The sequence below is a fragment of the Lepidochelys olivacea genome (genome assembly GCF_965140295.1).
Source record: "Lepidochelys olivacea isolate rLepOli2 genome assembly, chromosome: 5".
Taxonomy (NCBI): Eukaryota; Metazoa; Chordata; order Testudines; family Cheloniidae; genus Lepidochelys; species Lepidochelys olivacea.
Window position 1 is genome coordinate 36,672,854 of NC_140415.1, and position 17,228 is coordinate 36,690,081.

The 17,228-nt window shown below is 42.3% G+C and overlaps 1 protein-coding gene across 6 annotated transcripts; it reads left to right on the forward strand.

The window, feature by feature from the left end:
- Positions 1-519: 519 nt before the first annotated feature.
- SETD9 (SET domain containing 9) lies at positions 520-11,568 on the forward strand. Of its 6 annotated transcripts, XM_084629514.1 has the most exons (8): positions 706-827; positions 1,613-1,722; positions 3,658-3,727; positions 5,040-5,404; positions 6,760-6,883; positions 8,044-8,159; positions 9,381-9,486; positions 11,350-11,568. In XM_084629514.1, exons 4-8 carry the CDS (start codon positions 5,155-5,157, stop codon positions 11,435-11,437), a joined length of 684 nt encoding a protein of 227 aa, XP_084485640.1. In that variant the 5' UTR covers positions 706-827; positions 1,613-1,722; positions 3,658-3,727; positions 5,040-5,154; the 3' UTR covers positions 11,438-11,568. The 6 variants fall into 6 exon arrangements, with proteins under 6 accessions (XP_084485637.1, XP_084485638.1, XP_084485641.1 ...); XM_084629515.1 differs by lacking the exon at positions 1,613-1,722 and having other exon boundaries at positions 643-779; XM_084629513.1 differs by lacking the exon at positions 1,613-1,722 and having other exon boundaries at positions 690-827.
- Positions 11,569-17,228: the final 5,660 nt, after the last annotated feature.

Consider the following 17,228-nt stretch of genomic DNA (forward strand, 5'->3'; position numbering starts at 1 on the left):
AGTCCCAGTTTTATTAATCTCTCCTTATACGGCAGCCTTTCCATACCCATAATAATTTTTGTATCTCTGTATTACTTTCTACTTTAGTCTATTAATCAATCCATCCCTGTCCAGATATTAGGGTCTTTCTCTTACATACCCAACTATACCCCTTCCCCTCAAAAAAGTCTTGATTTTTCACACTTGCTATCTGGTCACTCTCATCACACTGCCTGTGTTTTAAGGACTCCATCTGCATTCATACCTCAGTTTCCCCAGCCGTGCTGGCTCCATGCACAAACTCGCAGGCAGCCCTAACAGTTGGACCAAGTGAGGTAGGGATAGGAAGGAACTGTTCATGCATGAGTCCGATCAAACTCAGACCACTGAGCCATTCCAACCAATCGAACTCCCTCATGCAAATAAGCAGCACAGCAATGGTGGGGGGATTGGCTGCGTTACCTCTGACGTCATCACGGGGGCTCCACTAAAGTGACCTGAGCCGACCGGGCCTATAAGTAACTATAGACTCAGCGCGAGTCCGCGTTGAGCTCAATGACAGTCGATGATGTCTCTGCTGCGCCTGCGCACCAGGCCGCCCGCCACGGGGACTCCGGAGCTGGGGTGGGGGTAGAAGTGCGGCCCGGGCGCCGGGCTGGGCGCCAGCGCCGCGAGACCTCGCCGGCGACGTGGCTCCCGCGGGACGCCAGGCCCGGCCCGGCCCGGCTGAGGGGGAAAGGGGCGGCCCTGGGCTCTCTCGCCATGCTGCGGGCCCTGCTGCGGCGCTGGGCGTCCTACAGGTACCGCTTCGTGCCCTGGATCGCGCTCCACCTCCGCCGCAAGCGCAGGTGAGCGGGCCGGGGCCGCGGGCGCACCCTGCGGGGCCCAGCGCCCCGGGCGTGGCGGGGAGCCTGTCCGCGGGAAACCGCCCGCGGTGGAAGCAGACCCGCCCCCCCCCTCCCGGGCTGCAGAGCGCGCCACCCAAACGCAGCCGCCGCCGCCGGCGCCTGCCCGGAGCGGCCCGCCTGAACCGGCGCGGGGCGGGGAGCGTGCGGCGGGGCTGGAGCGCCCTTGCTCCTCTCCGCTGCGGCTCACCGCCACCTGCCTGAGCCGGGGGGGGGTGACGCATCAGAGCCCATTCCCAGCCCGGGCTGTGTGGAGGTAAACCTGGGGGTCGGCTTCTCTCTTGCCTCCCCCACACCGGCGCCCTACACGTGCGGCTCAGCTCCGAGGTTATGCCTCGGCTATTTTCAGATGCCGTCTGGCTTGTCATCCCAGCAGACGCGCTGCGGTATCTGCACAGGAGCTGGATTCATTGCTCCCGAGGCAGCGTCGCCCATAGTAAGCGGGCGGGCGGGCAAGGCATCGGGAGCTCAGTTCCTAGGTGGCTGCATGCGGCAGCATCGGAGGTTGCAGCTCCCCTCCCATAGCTTCCTTGGCTCTGCAGTGGTGGCGGGACTCCAGCGTAGGAAGGGTGTATTTCACTCTGTACCTAACACCTATAAAGTGACTACAGAGGCCGAAATCCTGCCCCCATTGAAATCATTGGCAACATTTCCTTTGATTTTAATAGGAGCAAGATTTCATACACCGAGCACCACGCTAAACTAGTAAGTTTCTTTTTCCACATTAGCTTTTTAGGGTAGGGCTGCGTTTTAAGGACTATACAAGACCCAGGTCTTGGTGCCTGCCAGATGATCTAAATGGAAGCTGAGAGTAACATTTTCAAAAGGAAAAAGGAGGGTGAGTGCTTGTGGCACCCTTAGAGACTAACACGTTTATTGACTTTGGGCACCTTAGTAGTACTCGGGGTTTTGTTTTTTTTTTGCTGCTACAGACTAGCAGGGGCTACCGCTCTGAAACCATTTTCAGAAGTATCTAAGTGATTCAGGACCTCCAGTCTCCTTTCCAATGTGACTTAGGTTCTTAGGTGCCCAAGTCCATTTTTTAAAATGAGATTTGGGCCTTCAAAGCCACTTAGGTGGTTTTGAAAAGATTCTTGTCTTAATTTTTTGTATAGTGAGCGTGACAGGATTATCCTGAGAGCTAAATTATCTGTCCCCTGATTCATACGTTCAGTGCACGAAGAAGTTATGTTCTTTTTCCTTTCTTCTGTCTGCTTGGTCACATTGTTTACTGATGATATTGCCCTATGCTATTTTCCTCAGTCTGCTGCTCTGAGATCCTACACTTGTGTCCCCTATACATTTTACAGATCAAGGAATATACTTTCAAAGAGGTACAGCATCAAACTGGAATAATCTTCCAAGGGAAATGGTAGCTTTGTTGTTTGAGCCATTAAATCTAGAGCAAAGAAAGCATTTGAGAATGTACTGTAGGGAACAATTCTGCATTGGCAGGAGTTTGGATTAGATGGTCAAATAGGTCTTTGTTACTTCTAATTTTTGTAATAAACAACAGAAGCCCTGGATTGAATACAACATTAAATTGATTATCTGGTGGAACTCATAAGTATCTCAAGTCAAGTTCTTGTCATTTAATGATCTCAACAGAGCTCTTCTAATGAATCACGGCCTTACAATCGCTCCTGGGCTGTCTGTTATTGTAGTGGTTTCCAAACTGCAGGTCGTGACCCAGTAGTGGGTCGTGGAATGGAAGGCCCTGGGTCGCAGTGCCTCTGCTCAGCACCACTGACTGGGACGTTAAAAGTTCTGTCCACGGTGCTGCCCGGCTAAGGCAGGCTAGTCCCTACCTGTTCTGACACTGTGCTGGGCCCCGTAAGTGGCCAGCAGCAGGTCCGGCTCCTAGGCAGGGGGGTCATGGGGCTCCATACGATGCTTCTGCCCCGAACACTGGCCAGTGGGAGCTGGGGGGGGGTGGTGCCTGGGGGCGAGAGCTTCATGCAGCCGCTTGGATGCCTCCGCCTAGGAGCTGGACCGGCTGCTGGCTGCTTCTGGGGCGCAGCGCAGTCTGTGGTGCCATGTCCCCTGCCCCAGCCCTGAGCCCCCTCCCAAACCCGGAGCCCCTTCCTGCACCCCAAACCCCTCATCCATGGCCCCACCCCAGAGCCTGCAACCCCAGCCCAGAGCCCCCTCCCACACCCTGAACCCCTCATTCCTGGCCACAGCCCTCACCCCCACACCCTAACTCTCTGCCCCAGCCCTGAGCCCCTCACACACCCCAAACCCCTCATCCCCAGCTTCATTGCGTCACGGGCATCAACAATTTTCTTCAGCTGGGTCCTGAGGAAAAAAGTTTGAAAACCACTATATTATTGTATGCTTGTAAACTTATGCAGGGTGTCTTAAGTTAGCAGAAAATGTAGCTTTATAACAATGTCTTACTGTTCTTACCATATTACAGAATCCAATTCTGAATAAAGTCGGAAACTAGAAGCTTAAGAATGTAGGCTCTAATCTTGCTATTTTCACACCTTTGTAAAAGAAAAGTCAAAAAGTAACTATGAAATTTAGGTTTCAGAGTAGCAGCCATGTTAGTCTGTATTCGCAAAAAGAAAAGGAGTACTTGTGGCATCTTAGAGACTAATAAATTTATTTGAGCATAAGCTTTCGTGAGCTACAGCTCACTTCATCGGATGCATCTAGAGTTTTCCTGTCATCAATTTTAAGTGTTCAAGCTAGCCTAGGATAATAGTTGAAAAAGTTTAGGATTATTGTTCTTTAGTTTTATTTATGCTCTAAAATTCTTTCTTAACAGCCAGTTCAGGTGGGACTAGATCAGAATGAGACATCAAAAATTTTCAGAAGTGCCCAAGTGACTTAGACAGGTAAGTCCCATTTTCAAAAGTGACTTAGGCACCTAAGCTGAGATTCACAAGGTGGACTTTAGTGTCCACTGCCACTTTAGGCTCCTAAATCCAAAATTTAGATCCTCACAACCACCCTCAGCTGTGGCCTAACCCTGTAGGCACTGAAGTTTCCATGGTTTTTCGTGACAAACGGCTTATCAGGTTTAGACACCCAACTCTAGGAGAGGGTTCATGACTGTGAATCCTGAGTGGAGAGAAGAGCTTCCCTCTAGCCTGGAGTTAGGCTATTGAATGACACTGGCTATTGAATGACAAAACTTTTGTCTTTCAGAGGTGTTAACCCCCCCTCCGCCCCCGAAAGACAAAAGTTTTGCCGCAACAAGTGCCAGTGTGAACAGCACATTGTCGGCAGGAGAGCCGACAAACAGCGGCTACACTACACGACTTTTAGTGGCACGGCTGTGGTGAGACAGCCCTGTCGCTAAAAGCTGTGTAGTGTAGACATAGCCTTAGACATCTAACTCCCTTTGAGGGGCTGGGCGTAGGCCACACCTCTCCGCAGAGCTTTTCTTACTGGCTCCTTTAAGTGACTCCCCATTTAGCACAGTGGTTTCTGTTAATTCTTTTTAGGTGCCTAGGGAGCCACCCAGCTCAGGGCTATGAATCTCACTTGGCAGCTGGGGCCACTAGGTACTGCAAATGCTCAGCCTAAGTCCTTCTTTTGAATATCACCCTTAGGAACCTAACTCTCTCACTGACTTTCAATGAAATTAAGGCTCCTAAGCACCTACGTCTCTTTAGAAAATGGGACTTAGGCTCCTTTGTAATTTAGGTATTTTTGAAAATTTTACCTGTCATTTGCATCAAAAATTTTTAAACCAGTCTTTTTAATAATGCTATAGCCAATGCACAAGAGTAGCCAGATGAATTTAAAAAGAAATATTACCCAACAAGATCGTATCAGGCCTCTTTTTAATAGTAAAATTACTTGATATTAACTCATTGAACGTTGTTCTAAGAAATATATATATTAGAGCCACACTAATCAGCATACTGTTTAATCTACACAGGAATTGTTACTTTCTTCACTACTTAGCACATGAGCAATGAATTTTAATGAGGTATCATTAAGGTTCAAAGCTTGCATAGGCCATCCACCTGCATTTTCAAAAATTCAAGGGTGCATATGCATGAAAGACTATCCTTTTGTATTGCTTGTTTCAGCCATGTAACGTAAAAGCAATCAAGTGCTTTTTGTTGCAATAACATTTCTGACTGCTTGTTCTTACAGGCAAACTTGATGCTAGAATATTTTTTTCTTCTGCCACAGGACCATCCGATACGTACCAGAAAAGTGCAAAGACAAAATTATCTCTGATGAAGATGTCCTTGAAACACTGCTGAAAATCTTTAAAGCTCTGTTCATAAATGACTTTGGTAGACAAATGGACTTCTTTACCTTACTTCCAGAAGTTAAATCCAAATATCTGGAATTACTGGCTATTGAGTTTAAGAGATCAAAAACAACTGGTTACAACCATCAAAGTCAAAACATCTTTAATCCAGAAGAAGTTCTGTTTAATACATTAGGGTTCAGTATTACTCGCGATCGGAGTTCACTGATTTCTGCTGGAACAGGAGTCTTTGTTACCAAAGGTTTTGTGCCAAAAGGGGCAGTTGTATCTATGTATCCTGGTAATGAAATACTTTGTCATTTTTCCAAATAAGTTAAACATGATTGCTACCTGTGCGGTTACTGACTGCATGACTGAATTGGTATCTCATTTTTAACTTTTTTAGCATTTTAACTTTGATACCTTGCTAAAATCACAGGTTAATATTTATAAAGGTATTTCCATGTGTAAACTGATTTGGAAATCTTTTGGTGATAAGAAAAAAGATTATATTTCATGTTCTCTGAGTACCCAAGATCTGGTTTGAACTGGTAGAAGATTTGTCCCTGATTTCTGTAAACACTAATGCACATGAGTAATTTTATGCATGTGAGCAATCCCATGTAACTCAGTGAACCAACTCATGTTCATAAAGTTGTTCATATGCATAAGTGTTTGCAAGATTGAGTCTATTAATCTCTCTCTCGATATCAGTGGGCAGAATATAGAAAATTTCACAGCACAAAGATATATTTATAAAATTAAGAATGAAAGGAGAATGTACAGGAAAAGGATGTAGAAGACCAGAATAGGGGAACAATGAGTAAAATTCCTATCTAGTGACACTATGCTCCAAAAAGTGAATATGAAAAAATGTCACTTCTTACTTTGCTCCAACTCCTTGTCTCTTGGAGTGACATTAGCTTACTTTGTTTAACAACATTTTTAGTTCTGTTAGCACTTCAGAGTCAGGACAGCTGTCAGAGAGCAAGCTGAATTCTGTTCTGCTGTGAACAACACAATCACCAGTTAAATTCTTACTGCAGAATATTTATTGTGATTGGTGATGTAAGAGGCAGAAATGGATTATCAAATCCCAGGATGAGTATGAGTTGGCATTTAGGAACATCAGCCTAAATTTTCATCTGTTGTTGTGACCATTTGTGCTTCTCTGACGGTGGAATCTGGACTTAACTGGGTAGCTGAGAATTACCCTGCTTGTAGGGGAGTTCTCATCTGGTATAAAGTGGTATAGCCAGTTCTGTAGCCAACTGCTCCCCCTAGTGGAGATACAGGGAAGGGGAGCAGGGCAGAGTGGAGTATGCATGGGCTACACCTATTCTGTGTCTCAGTTGGTTTATGGCCCTGACCTAGGAGACCATACCAAGTTAGCTTAAGTTAGAGCAGCTTCTAAGTTCTAAGATGGTGGCACAGATATACCATGAGAGGGCAACTGCTGGACTGGGGAAACATCAGATCAGTGCAGTTCTGTCCTTTCAAAATTATTAATGGCAGTTCATGAACTGAGGAAAGAATAATCTTCTTATCCCTCTGCCACTTTTGGCCTCTCTCTGGGAGACTGGATCATGACTACTAACCCCATTTTGACACTTTTATTTATTGCCTTCTAAAATATCCATGTCTGTCTTACAACAGGTACAGTATATCAAAAGTATGAGCCCATCTTTTTCCAGTCCATTGGCAATCCATTTATTTTTAGATGCATAGATGGTGTACTTATTGATGGGAATGATAAAGGAATATCAAAAGCGGTGTACAGGTAAGCAATCAAAAGAAATAGGAGAACAAAAATCAATTCACGTATTGAAAGGTATTATGGTTATCTAATCACACTGTTATCTGAAACCAAAAGTAGTTGGGTTTATCCGATTTACCATATGGGGAAAAATAAAATAAAATATTATGTACTGTAATATAAGATGCAGTGTGGTCAGTCTATTTTCTTGTAATGAGGCTGGAAGCTATTGGATGTGTTATGTTAATATCACGTCGTGTGCCAATCGGTAAATTTGACAAGATGCACTTTGTTGAAAACTGATGCTTAAATAGCTGTGATTTTTTAATGAGGAAAATATGCTTAAATCTAGTGATTGAGTATAAAGTTTTTAAAGCATATTTTCGGGTTTCTAATTAAATCTGGTTGATGGATTAGAAAAGAAAATCTTTGCATGTCACAGAGCATGAACTCTGGTACCAAAGGGCATATTATCTAGCCCTTACTTGCCTTTAAAAAGTTTTTAATAAAGCAGGACTTTGAATAAATGCAGAAGAGTAAGTCTGTACTTTGAGTAGCTTAGGGGCTAACATGCACTTTACCAAATTTTAGTTTCCAGGGAAATTCAATTTATAGCAACACCTGTGCAGAATGTAAACATCACACATCCAAAATAGAATTAACAATAACTAGGAAACAACCTGAAAGGACAGCCCCCTTGTATCTAGTTTGGGTTCTGGGAACAAGACTGAGGGTGACCTTGTAGTGACCCTTCTCCACACAGCCCAAAAGGGAAATTGAAAGTAATGATATTTCTTTAAAGATGGTGAGTTTGGGGATAGTTTTTGCTTATTGTAAGAATTCCCTCATTTCAGCTTCTCTTGTAGATTCTGTTTTATTTAGTCCTTGGGGTTTTGATAAAAGCCATAGATTCCAAAGCCAGAAGGTACCACTGTGATCATCTAGTCTGACCTCCTGCATAACACAGCTAAACTGTTTAATATTCTATTTTTAAAGGATCAGCCTGTCTTTTGAATAATCTATTGCCTGAATGCCAGTTTTATACTCTAATGAATCAGTCAAATGCTATTGGGGAAATGTAACTGAAGCTAACTTTTGTGTATTTCCAGAAGTTGAAATAATAGTCAAAACAAGCATCAAGAAAAGAAACCTATATTTCTAGCTAATATTGTAACTCCTTTCAGATCATGCAGCACGAGAGATCAAGTTGGTCCTTTTCAAATGAGCGACATTACTTGGCTCACACCTGTTGTGCAAAATCCTCTGGCGGTAGGGCAGTATGTTAACAACTGTTCACACAGTAAGTTGGAATGTAGATTTCCCAGTCTCCAAGCTGACTTTAAATGTGGAAATGACTTTTGTTGGGGATGGAGCTCTGTAATTGATAAAGAATGGCACTCCATCCAGAAGTGACCTTTTCAAAGAGGCCTGAGCACACTTGATGGTGTAGCAGAGGTTCTCAGGCTGAAATTTCCAGTCATTCACGGGAATTGGGTATCCAAATCTGCAAGGGCAGCTTTGAAAATCTCACGTTTGTATAGTCTGCTAATGCCTAGTGGTCCTGTCCTGCTGGTCTGCAGAATTCAACATTTTGAAAACAAAAGCAGTAAACTTGGACTGTAGGGGAAAGGAAATCCATGGACTGGTCCCTCTTACGAATAGTTGGAGAACCTCTTATATTGCATAATGTTGTTAATACGTAATTCTTCTGAAAATTTATTTGGCAATCCTAATACATGGTAAACATTTTTGAATGAAAGCTTTTTTACATCACAGTTCACTCACTGACTATAAAAGGATTTTTTGATTAAGGAAGTCTCAGAAATCTATATGCAATAGATGAGTCCAGCAACGTCTTTGTTAATTAATGTGACTACACTGTGGGATACAGAGAGTGGGGCAACTTACCCTCATGCCCTTCCTCAATACAAAGTATATAACTATAAAATGCTGAGAGAGTGGGTGGCTCGTGGGATTGGTTGTGAGATACGAAGTGTTTCATGGTCCCCAGAGACTCTGTCTGTGAAATGAGTGTGGATCTCAGTGCATTGCCCAGGAATAGGTGTCCACATCATAAATAAACCACTGCACAAGTGCCACCAATGTAGGCATCCTGACCAGAGAGGCTAAGGCGTGAATGGTCATAAAGACAGAGCTAGGTATTATTGATGCTGTAAGCTCCATTCTGAGCTATGCAAGCTGGGCACCCTGGTGGTCCAGTGGATAACAAGAACTACTATTTAGTTAAATTAGGATGAACTTGACCCCTGCTCAGGGGGCCAACACAAGGCCTATGCACCACTTAAGCTCTCAAACTAGGGCTTAAATGGGGCTTATGCAGTGCATAGGTCTTGTGCTGGCTCTCACCACAGGGGGGGAATTTCACTCATAATAAGCACAGCTAGTACTTGTTTTCAGAAGAATTCTTTGCATTTACATATATAAACTGCTTACGAATTTCTCAGGCGTGCATAAGAATTTTGCTTTTTGTCCCCTGTCCCTCCACCCCACCCCCCCCAAGACAAGGCAGCCAACGTCTGTTATCAGGAGTTTGATGTGCCTGAATATTTTCCAATAGAACTGAAACAGTATCTTCCAAACATCACCTACAGCCATGACATACCTATGTAAGTACACTTACACGTTTTTATAGCATTCAAAAAGCCAAATTAGTAAGTGAACAAAGTTCATCCCTGCTGAGGTGAGCTACTCAAAAACACAGCCCTGTTAAGAAAGGGTTAGCTTTTATAAGGGAACCTGTTTTATACCTGCACTTATCAGCAGAGCTCTGGGGATGAATTTTGTTAAGCTACTACTTTAGAGCTGCCAAGGAACAATTTGTGAATTCCACTGAAACGGTATTCTATTTTTGCTTGTATTGTAGCCAATCACAGGAGTGCCTTTAACTTTAATTCAAATGTAAATTTAAAATGTGGGCAATATTCCTTATCAGATTATATCCCTTTTAAAGTAGGTGATATTTGGTGTCTGAACTGATTAGCATCATCCTCTTAATATCCCTCTCTTCCAATTTTCTCTAGATAAGAGAGCAAGCGGATGAGTTTGCTAGAGGAAATCCACAGTATCTTTATATTCAGGCAGATGCAATTTGAAACTACTAGAGTTACAAATTCTGGCAAAATAGACTGTGTGATACAAAGGGCAATTGATCTGTAGCTGGATAGTCACAAAATCCTGGTTATGACCTGAGATCTTGTAAATTTATTCTTTGCAAAGACTCTGGAAACATTCATTTTTTTGAAATCTGAGAAAATTCACAGCAGGATGAAAAACTTTGAACAGATTCCAGCATCAGTTCTGTTTCTGAATGCAATGAACTGCTGATCTGGCCAAGTGGCTTGAGTGCTTCTTGATCTTAGAGATTGGAGAACCTATCACCTTCTTCAGACTTCAATATATTCTACAATGCAAAGTTGTAGTGGATCAGCTAAAACTTTTCGTGTGGTTCTGGAGCTATTAGCTTTTGGGTGGAGAGCGTGGTTGGCAATGTCATGGAAGAGACTATCACTAATCTCAGACAAAAGACTTAGTTAAGGCAAAGTTAAAGCTGAGAATATGTATCGGTAATTTAAGGGTAAATAAAGAATGTAATTGAATTTCTTGACTTCTTGTCCCCAAAGTTAAGATACACATACAAGAAACCCAAATACTTGACAAGTTTGGAAATTCAGCATAAACAGACCCAACCTACCTTAAATTTACCTGCTTAGGGCTCGTCTACAGTTGGAAATTACAGCAGAGATTTGTTCCCATTAATTTTAAATCCAGATTCCTTCTGTGACTTTTAAAATCTCATCATACATCATATTAGAACATGCTCTTGAAGAGCTGAGATATCTTACATGATAGTAATACTATTTGGCACTTAGCTTAGACAGGACTCTTACATTTAATATTGTGCCAGCTAGTTGTGATTCAGTTTAGGGTTCACCATGTCCAGCTGACATGATGTTAAACACAACAGCAGCTTTTGATCCATAAACTAAGGCTTGTGGAAAAGCTACAACTCTCATCATATGTCCTGGTAGGACAAGGACTTTAGCTGACTGGTCTCCTCTCCAGATGTGGCTTGTCTGAGTGTAGGTTTATCTGCAGTTGGTGGTAGGTGTGTGTAGAACAATGTCCTTGTGCTTGAACATCCTTGCCATAGCCCCTGCCTTGTCTGCTTTAGTATCTTTTCCTCACATCATAGCAAAGTCTTTTTTGTTTGTGTATACAGCCTGTCTACTTTGTAACAATATTTACATATAAATGTTTTCTGTGCTTTTCTATTATTAAAGATTGAAATTGGACATGAGTATCGCCTATAATTTGACATGTATATTTCAGCTATATTTGTACAGTATCAAAGGATTTCCAGTTTTTCTGTGTGAACGAGAATTAATATAGCCATAACCAGTCTTAGCATCTTACCATGATCAGTTTAATAAATTGGTGAAATGCCCCTTTTTACTTCTCTTGTTTTGCAGCCCCTTGAGGTGTGTGGTTCTTGTCACTCTGAGAGAGATTAAGCAAGGAGAAGAGCTTTTTTCTAATTACTACACCATTGTCAACTGAATCAATGAAACCATGGATTAAAGAATTCTTTGCCATTAAGATATTTACTGTGTGTACACTTGGCACCTCCTGTGCATCTCTGTGTAATGGAGAGCTGTGTTTTCCAATTAAAAATGGGCTACAAAGCTATATTTTCATGTAAATATTATTTCAATTTTGATACAGTTGTGGAGGTTTGCAGCTGTTTACATCATTAAGTTTACAGATGCTAATGCTACTGCAAGTTTAATTGGTTTTCAGCTAACTGCACAATAGCTCATGAAATTAAAATCTAGCTTCTGAATATGCTATTTCATCTTCTGTTTTGTCTATATGCACATCACTGTGATCCATTTTTAAACCTCTAACCCATTCTGCTGTTCTTGCTATAATGGAGATAATTTATACAAAACATCTCCTTTGAGTAAAGTGTGTCTGCTACAGTTGTGTTTCTAATGGGATCCTCTGCACACCACAATTTTTCATAATTGCTGGTGCAGTTAGATCATATTAATGGAGCATTACATTTTGGAAAATAAGTTCCACTCTTTCTGCCCTTTTGTTTTTTTTTAACATCAGTAGCTTTCCCTATACATTTCTGAGTTGTGACATTTCACATGGTGTTTTGAGAGACTATTTTCAACTACAATTTAACTGAACTTATGCCAGTGAAGCGTTGTCTTTTTGAAAGCAAGTGTCTAATATTTTTGCTAACGTGATCATTCCCCAACACAAATTCTTTGAAGCACTATTTGAAAATTTTATTTTCATAAACTGTAGAGAACGTTTCAGCCTTTAGGTCTGGTGAAGCAAAGTATAATTCCCCCAGCCTTTGTCCCAAAGCTGCAAGCAAACCTCACATTTTGTTTTGAGGGTAGGGTCAGGACACAGCACTGGTTCCAGTACATGCCATTTCCTTTCACAGTGCTAATGCTAAACAGGAAGCAGGGTGGTCTGCTATTCTCACCAGTGTCCTCTTCAAAGGCCAACCTGGGAACCTACTTCCCTTCTTTGCCATTTGATCTTCTCACCTCATCTGAGACTGAATCATGAATTGCTTTAGAGGGGCCTAGCCTTAGCAGAAGATTGCTAAGTGCAAGGCCACCCCATCAAGAAATCAGAGCAAGCAGCAGAGCTGGTGGACCTCTGAAGAAGAGCCTGGATGACAAGGACAGTAACCAGTGCCTTTTCTTTCTCTCTCACCCATAAGAAGACCAGTGCAGCACTCAGACTCTGGGGCTATTGTATCTTCTTGTGTGTTTGGCACAAAGTGAAGTTTACAGCCATATGGAAATTACTAGTCTTGGCATTTTAGAAGAAACGGGTGTTAACTATGTTTAATCTCCAAGCAGCAATGCAACCCAAAGCCATTAATTGTCATCATCCTACTTGTATGTTAATAGCTTTAAGAAATTATCATTTAAAGTATACTCATCTTAAAACTAGGGAGGTCACGTTTACTGCCGTTTTACTCAGAACGGCTTCCTTATTCCAGCACTACTAGCTTGGAATGTTTTTTAAGGTAATCCAGGACTGCAGGCCTTCAGCTGCATTCGGCAGAGTGGGAGCAGACCACGGGGGGCTGGCTCCTCCTTGTTAATGCTGCTGAAAATGAGAAACCAGCTAAACAGCCTTCCTTAGGGCCTGCTCCTATGTAAGAGGAAGCAAGAGTCCTCACAAGAACCTGGACTAGATCTGGCAGTTGCAGCCAATATCTCCTTGCTGGTAGCAAGAGAGAACCAAAGACTACCTTTAGGAGAGCAGAACCAGCAGCAGGATACAGCTCTGAGCTACCAGACACATCCAGGAGGTAAATCAAGATGGTGGGAAGCTGGGCAGGTGGTGGTATTGAGGTTAAGCAGACATGAGGGGATGGAGAAAGATATAAGAACAATGCAGTAAAGTGGGAGGACATTAAATGGTTTTATATATAAACAAAACTTGTGCATTCTTTAGATTTCTGTTACTTAGCTACACAAAGAAATAAAAGACCTTATTTTATAAAATCTTAATGGGTTTCAGTAAATGCTGCTGTTCAAAGGGTAATGGAGTAGAGGAGAAGGTAATGTAGAATTGTTAGGAACTTAATTACCAGCATGATGACAAATCAGATTTCTAAACTGAACCTAATCCAATGGCTGGAAGGTGAAGCTATACAAATTCAGAATGGACACAAGGTATACATTTTTGATTGTTCCAATGGTTAATCTATTCACCAAGGATCATTGAAGGATTCTCCATCACTGACAATTTTTAAAGAAAGAAGGGATGTTTTTCTAAAAGATCTGCTCTAAGAATTATTTTGGGGATGTTCTTAGGCCTGTGTTACACAGGAGGCCAGACTAGATGATCACAATATTCTCTTCAGGCTTTGGACTATGAATAATACAATAAACACAATTTCTCTGTTGGATTTAAAATCTGGGAAGATGACTGGTTAATTTTTAAGTGGAAGTCCCTCAAACATTGGTGCATTCTTATGCTAATTAATTCTAATAGTCAACTCCTAACACCCATGTAAAAATGATGTATTAGAATTAATTAGCATAAGAATGCATCAATGTTTGAGGGACTTCCACTTAAAATTAACCAGTCATCTTCCCAGATTTTAAATGAGCTATTATCAGCAGGTTCCTGGGTTAGGGTTTTTCCCAAGATGTGTGAGAGTGAGGGATCATTTTTCAGGATAGGTTGTAGATCTTTGATGATGTGCTGGAGAGGTTTTAGTTGGGGGCTGAAGGTGACAGACCAGATCTTGGGAGACAGACCAGTCCTCACTTACAGACAGCCCCCTACCCTGAAGCAAATACTCTCCAGCAACCACACCACACAATAAAAACACTAACCCAGGAACCTATCCTTGCAACAAAGCCTAATGCCAACTCTGTCCACATATTTATTCAAGTGACACCATCATAGGACCTAATCACATTAGCTATGCTATCAGAGGCTTGTTCACCTGCACATCTACCAATGTGATATATGCCATCATGTACCAGCAATACCCCTCTGCCATGTACATTGACCAAACCAGACAGTCTCTATGCAAAAGAATAAATAGATACAAATCTGACATCAGGAATCATAACATTCAAAAACCGGTAGGAGAACACTCCAACCTCTCTGGCCACTCAGTAACAGACTTAAAGGTGGCAATTTTGCAACAGAAAAGCTTCAAAAACAGACCCCAACGAGAAACTGCTGAGCTTGAATTAATATGCAAACTAGATACCATTAACTTGGGTTTGAATAGAGACTGGGAGTGGCTGGGTCATTACACAGATTCAGTCTATTTCCTCATGTTAAGTAGCCTCACACCTTCTTGTCAACTGTCTAAATGGGTCATCTTGATTATCACTACAAAAGTTTTTTTCTCCTGCTGATAATAGCTCATCTTAATTAATTAGCCTCTTACTCCACCTTTTCATGTTCTCTGTATGCGTGTGTGTATATATATATCTTCTTACTATATGTTCCATTCTATGCATCCGATGAAGTGAGCTGTAGCCTATGAAAGCTTATGCTCTAATAAATTTGTTGGTCTCTAAGGTGCCACAAGTACTCCTGTTCTTTTTAAGCATTAGTTTCAAATTACCCATACAAAGATCTAATACTTCCAAGGCAGTGTGAGTAATTGACCTTACAATGACATTCCAAAATCTTAATTAGGAACATTAATTTGACTAGTTCAAATCTTCTCCATACCTTGAGCAGAATTTCTTATACAAAAATAAGCACAATGTATCTACTCTGCCATAATTGTTTGTCATATAGATGTACTTCCTGTTGAAAACAGACATGAAGTGATTGCTGTCTTAGATGTGATTTAAGAAGTGGTAAGATTTGATATGCAATAGATTAAAAATTGGGTGGTAACCTAGGGCAAAAGAGACTGGCAAACTTTACAACCAATTTTATTTCTTTACAAGTCTTCCATTTTGATTCTTATAGGATGCTTTTTGGACATATCAAATATGCAACTATAATTTTAGTTTTGACCATTGTTTCTTATAACACTTCACTTTTTCTTAATTTCTTTATTTCTAGGTGTACCCTGCTTGGTTTCTGATAGCTGTAAACAATTAATTGTATGCACCCTGATTAGTATTTAAGTTTGTGGTTAAAATAGATATTAGCTTGATTCGTAGCAACAAAGGGTCTCTTTCTTGCATACTCTAAATAGTAGTTTCTCAAATTCACTTTAATGTAGAACTCATTCTAGTAGGGAGTTATGTAGTCTAATTGCTTAGTTTCATAATTACTGTCTCAAATTATATAGTAATATACAAAAGAATTTGTAGTGTCTACTCATTTATTCAGCTTACATAAAAGAATGGAAGCAACTGAAAGAGGAAGTCCTCTGTTCTTTCAGACCAGACCAGCATAAGAGACAAAATGGGCGAACAAACAAAAAGATCCTCTTTTCATCCATACAACGGTAAGTTTAGGCAGCAGCTGCATTTACATTTCCTCTGATGGATCCTCTTTCAGGCTAAAAGGAGGGATCACTTTCTGTAGTGAGATAACTGGAAACAGTAGAAGTCACCCCTTAAGGTAATAAGCTGCATGGCAAGGCCTGATCAGAAGCTCAACTGTGTGGGCTGATGGCTTCCCGACTGCAAATGCAGCAACTGGGGCTGGTTTGGCAAGCTGGGGGTGTGTATTAGACAGAGAAAGCTGCCACTGAGAGAAACTGTTATAAGCATGCCCGTGAGGGGAAGCAGAGACTCAGATCCTCAAAGGTACTCTAGTGACCTAACTCTTAAGACACCTAGATCTACTGTTTAGCCTCACTGACATTCTCAAAGCTGCCACTCAACACCATAGGTCATGTTTCTGCCAGTTGGCATTCACAAAGCTGCCTAAACATTGATGCCATCTCACAGTTAATGAGCTGCTCAGAGCCTTAGCACATGCCAGAGTCCCAGAGGTCCCAAAGTGACATTCTCACACAAAGCAGGGTCTATCTTGCCAGCCAGGCCTGATCCTGTACATTTACCCTGAGCAAATCTAGGACCTGATACCTGTTGGACGCTGCTGCCGGCCACCAAGAGGTTGGGGCAGGGGGAGCAGAACACAGCACTCTCAAAAAGGTAGTCAGAAGCACAGGGAAAAATAGGGAGAGAGAAAAAAAGTTATTAAATATGAGCAAGGGGAAGGGAGTATTCAGCTGCTAGGGCACAGACTACCTAGGCAGGTGACCTGGCTTATGTGCCTTACTCCAGCTGACGATGGATGCCTGGGCATCCTGACTGGAGGGAGGCACCCCTCTGGCCTATCAGTGAGGCACACCAGGTCAGGCGCCTAAGCCACTCTCCTCTCCCCAGTTGTCTCCACACCCCTTTCCTCAGCTTTTCACTCCTGGCTACTGTAGGCAGCTTCCTGCTGAGCTTGCTGTCTTCTAAGGATCCTTTTCTTAGGCGCTTAGCTCTCCCCATGCAGTGTGTGGGGAGCCTGGCTCTCTGCCTTGGGCTTGAGGATTCCACCAGGCAGCAGGCTACCCAGAGGTTAGGTGCTGTAATGCTGAGCAAGCACCATTAGTATTACTCCTAGATTTGATAATCTCATCAAGGATATTAAAAATACTCAGTTGCAAATTAATGACTCAAATACACTTGCTCAGGAGAGGCATGGTCTGAGCACCGGAAGCCAAGAATTAAACATTCTAATCTGGTTTAACCCTCCTCATATGGTTTTGGGCAAGTCACTTTAGCTCGGACATAGTTTCTATATACATTGGGGGATAGGATACATTCCCATTCCCCACAAGGAGGGGGTAAGGCTTCTTAAAAATTGTCTGCAGTTGAGAAGT

Bases quoted from the DNA above. Each gene is read 5' to 3' on its own strand.
- SETD9 (XM_084629511.1), top strand. From the start codon at position 535: ATGACAGTCGATGATGTCTCTGCTGCGCCTGCGCACCAGGCCGCCCGC. The intron at 828-5,039 runs GTGAGCGGGCCG...CTTCTGCCACAG, and splicing joins CACCTCCGCCGCAAGCGCAG to GACCATCCGATACGTACCAG. The intron at 5,405-6,759 runs GTAATGAAATAC...GTCTTACAACAG, and splicing joins AGTTGTATCTATGTATCCTG to GTACAGTATATCAAAAGTAT.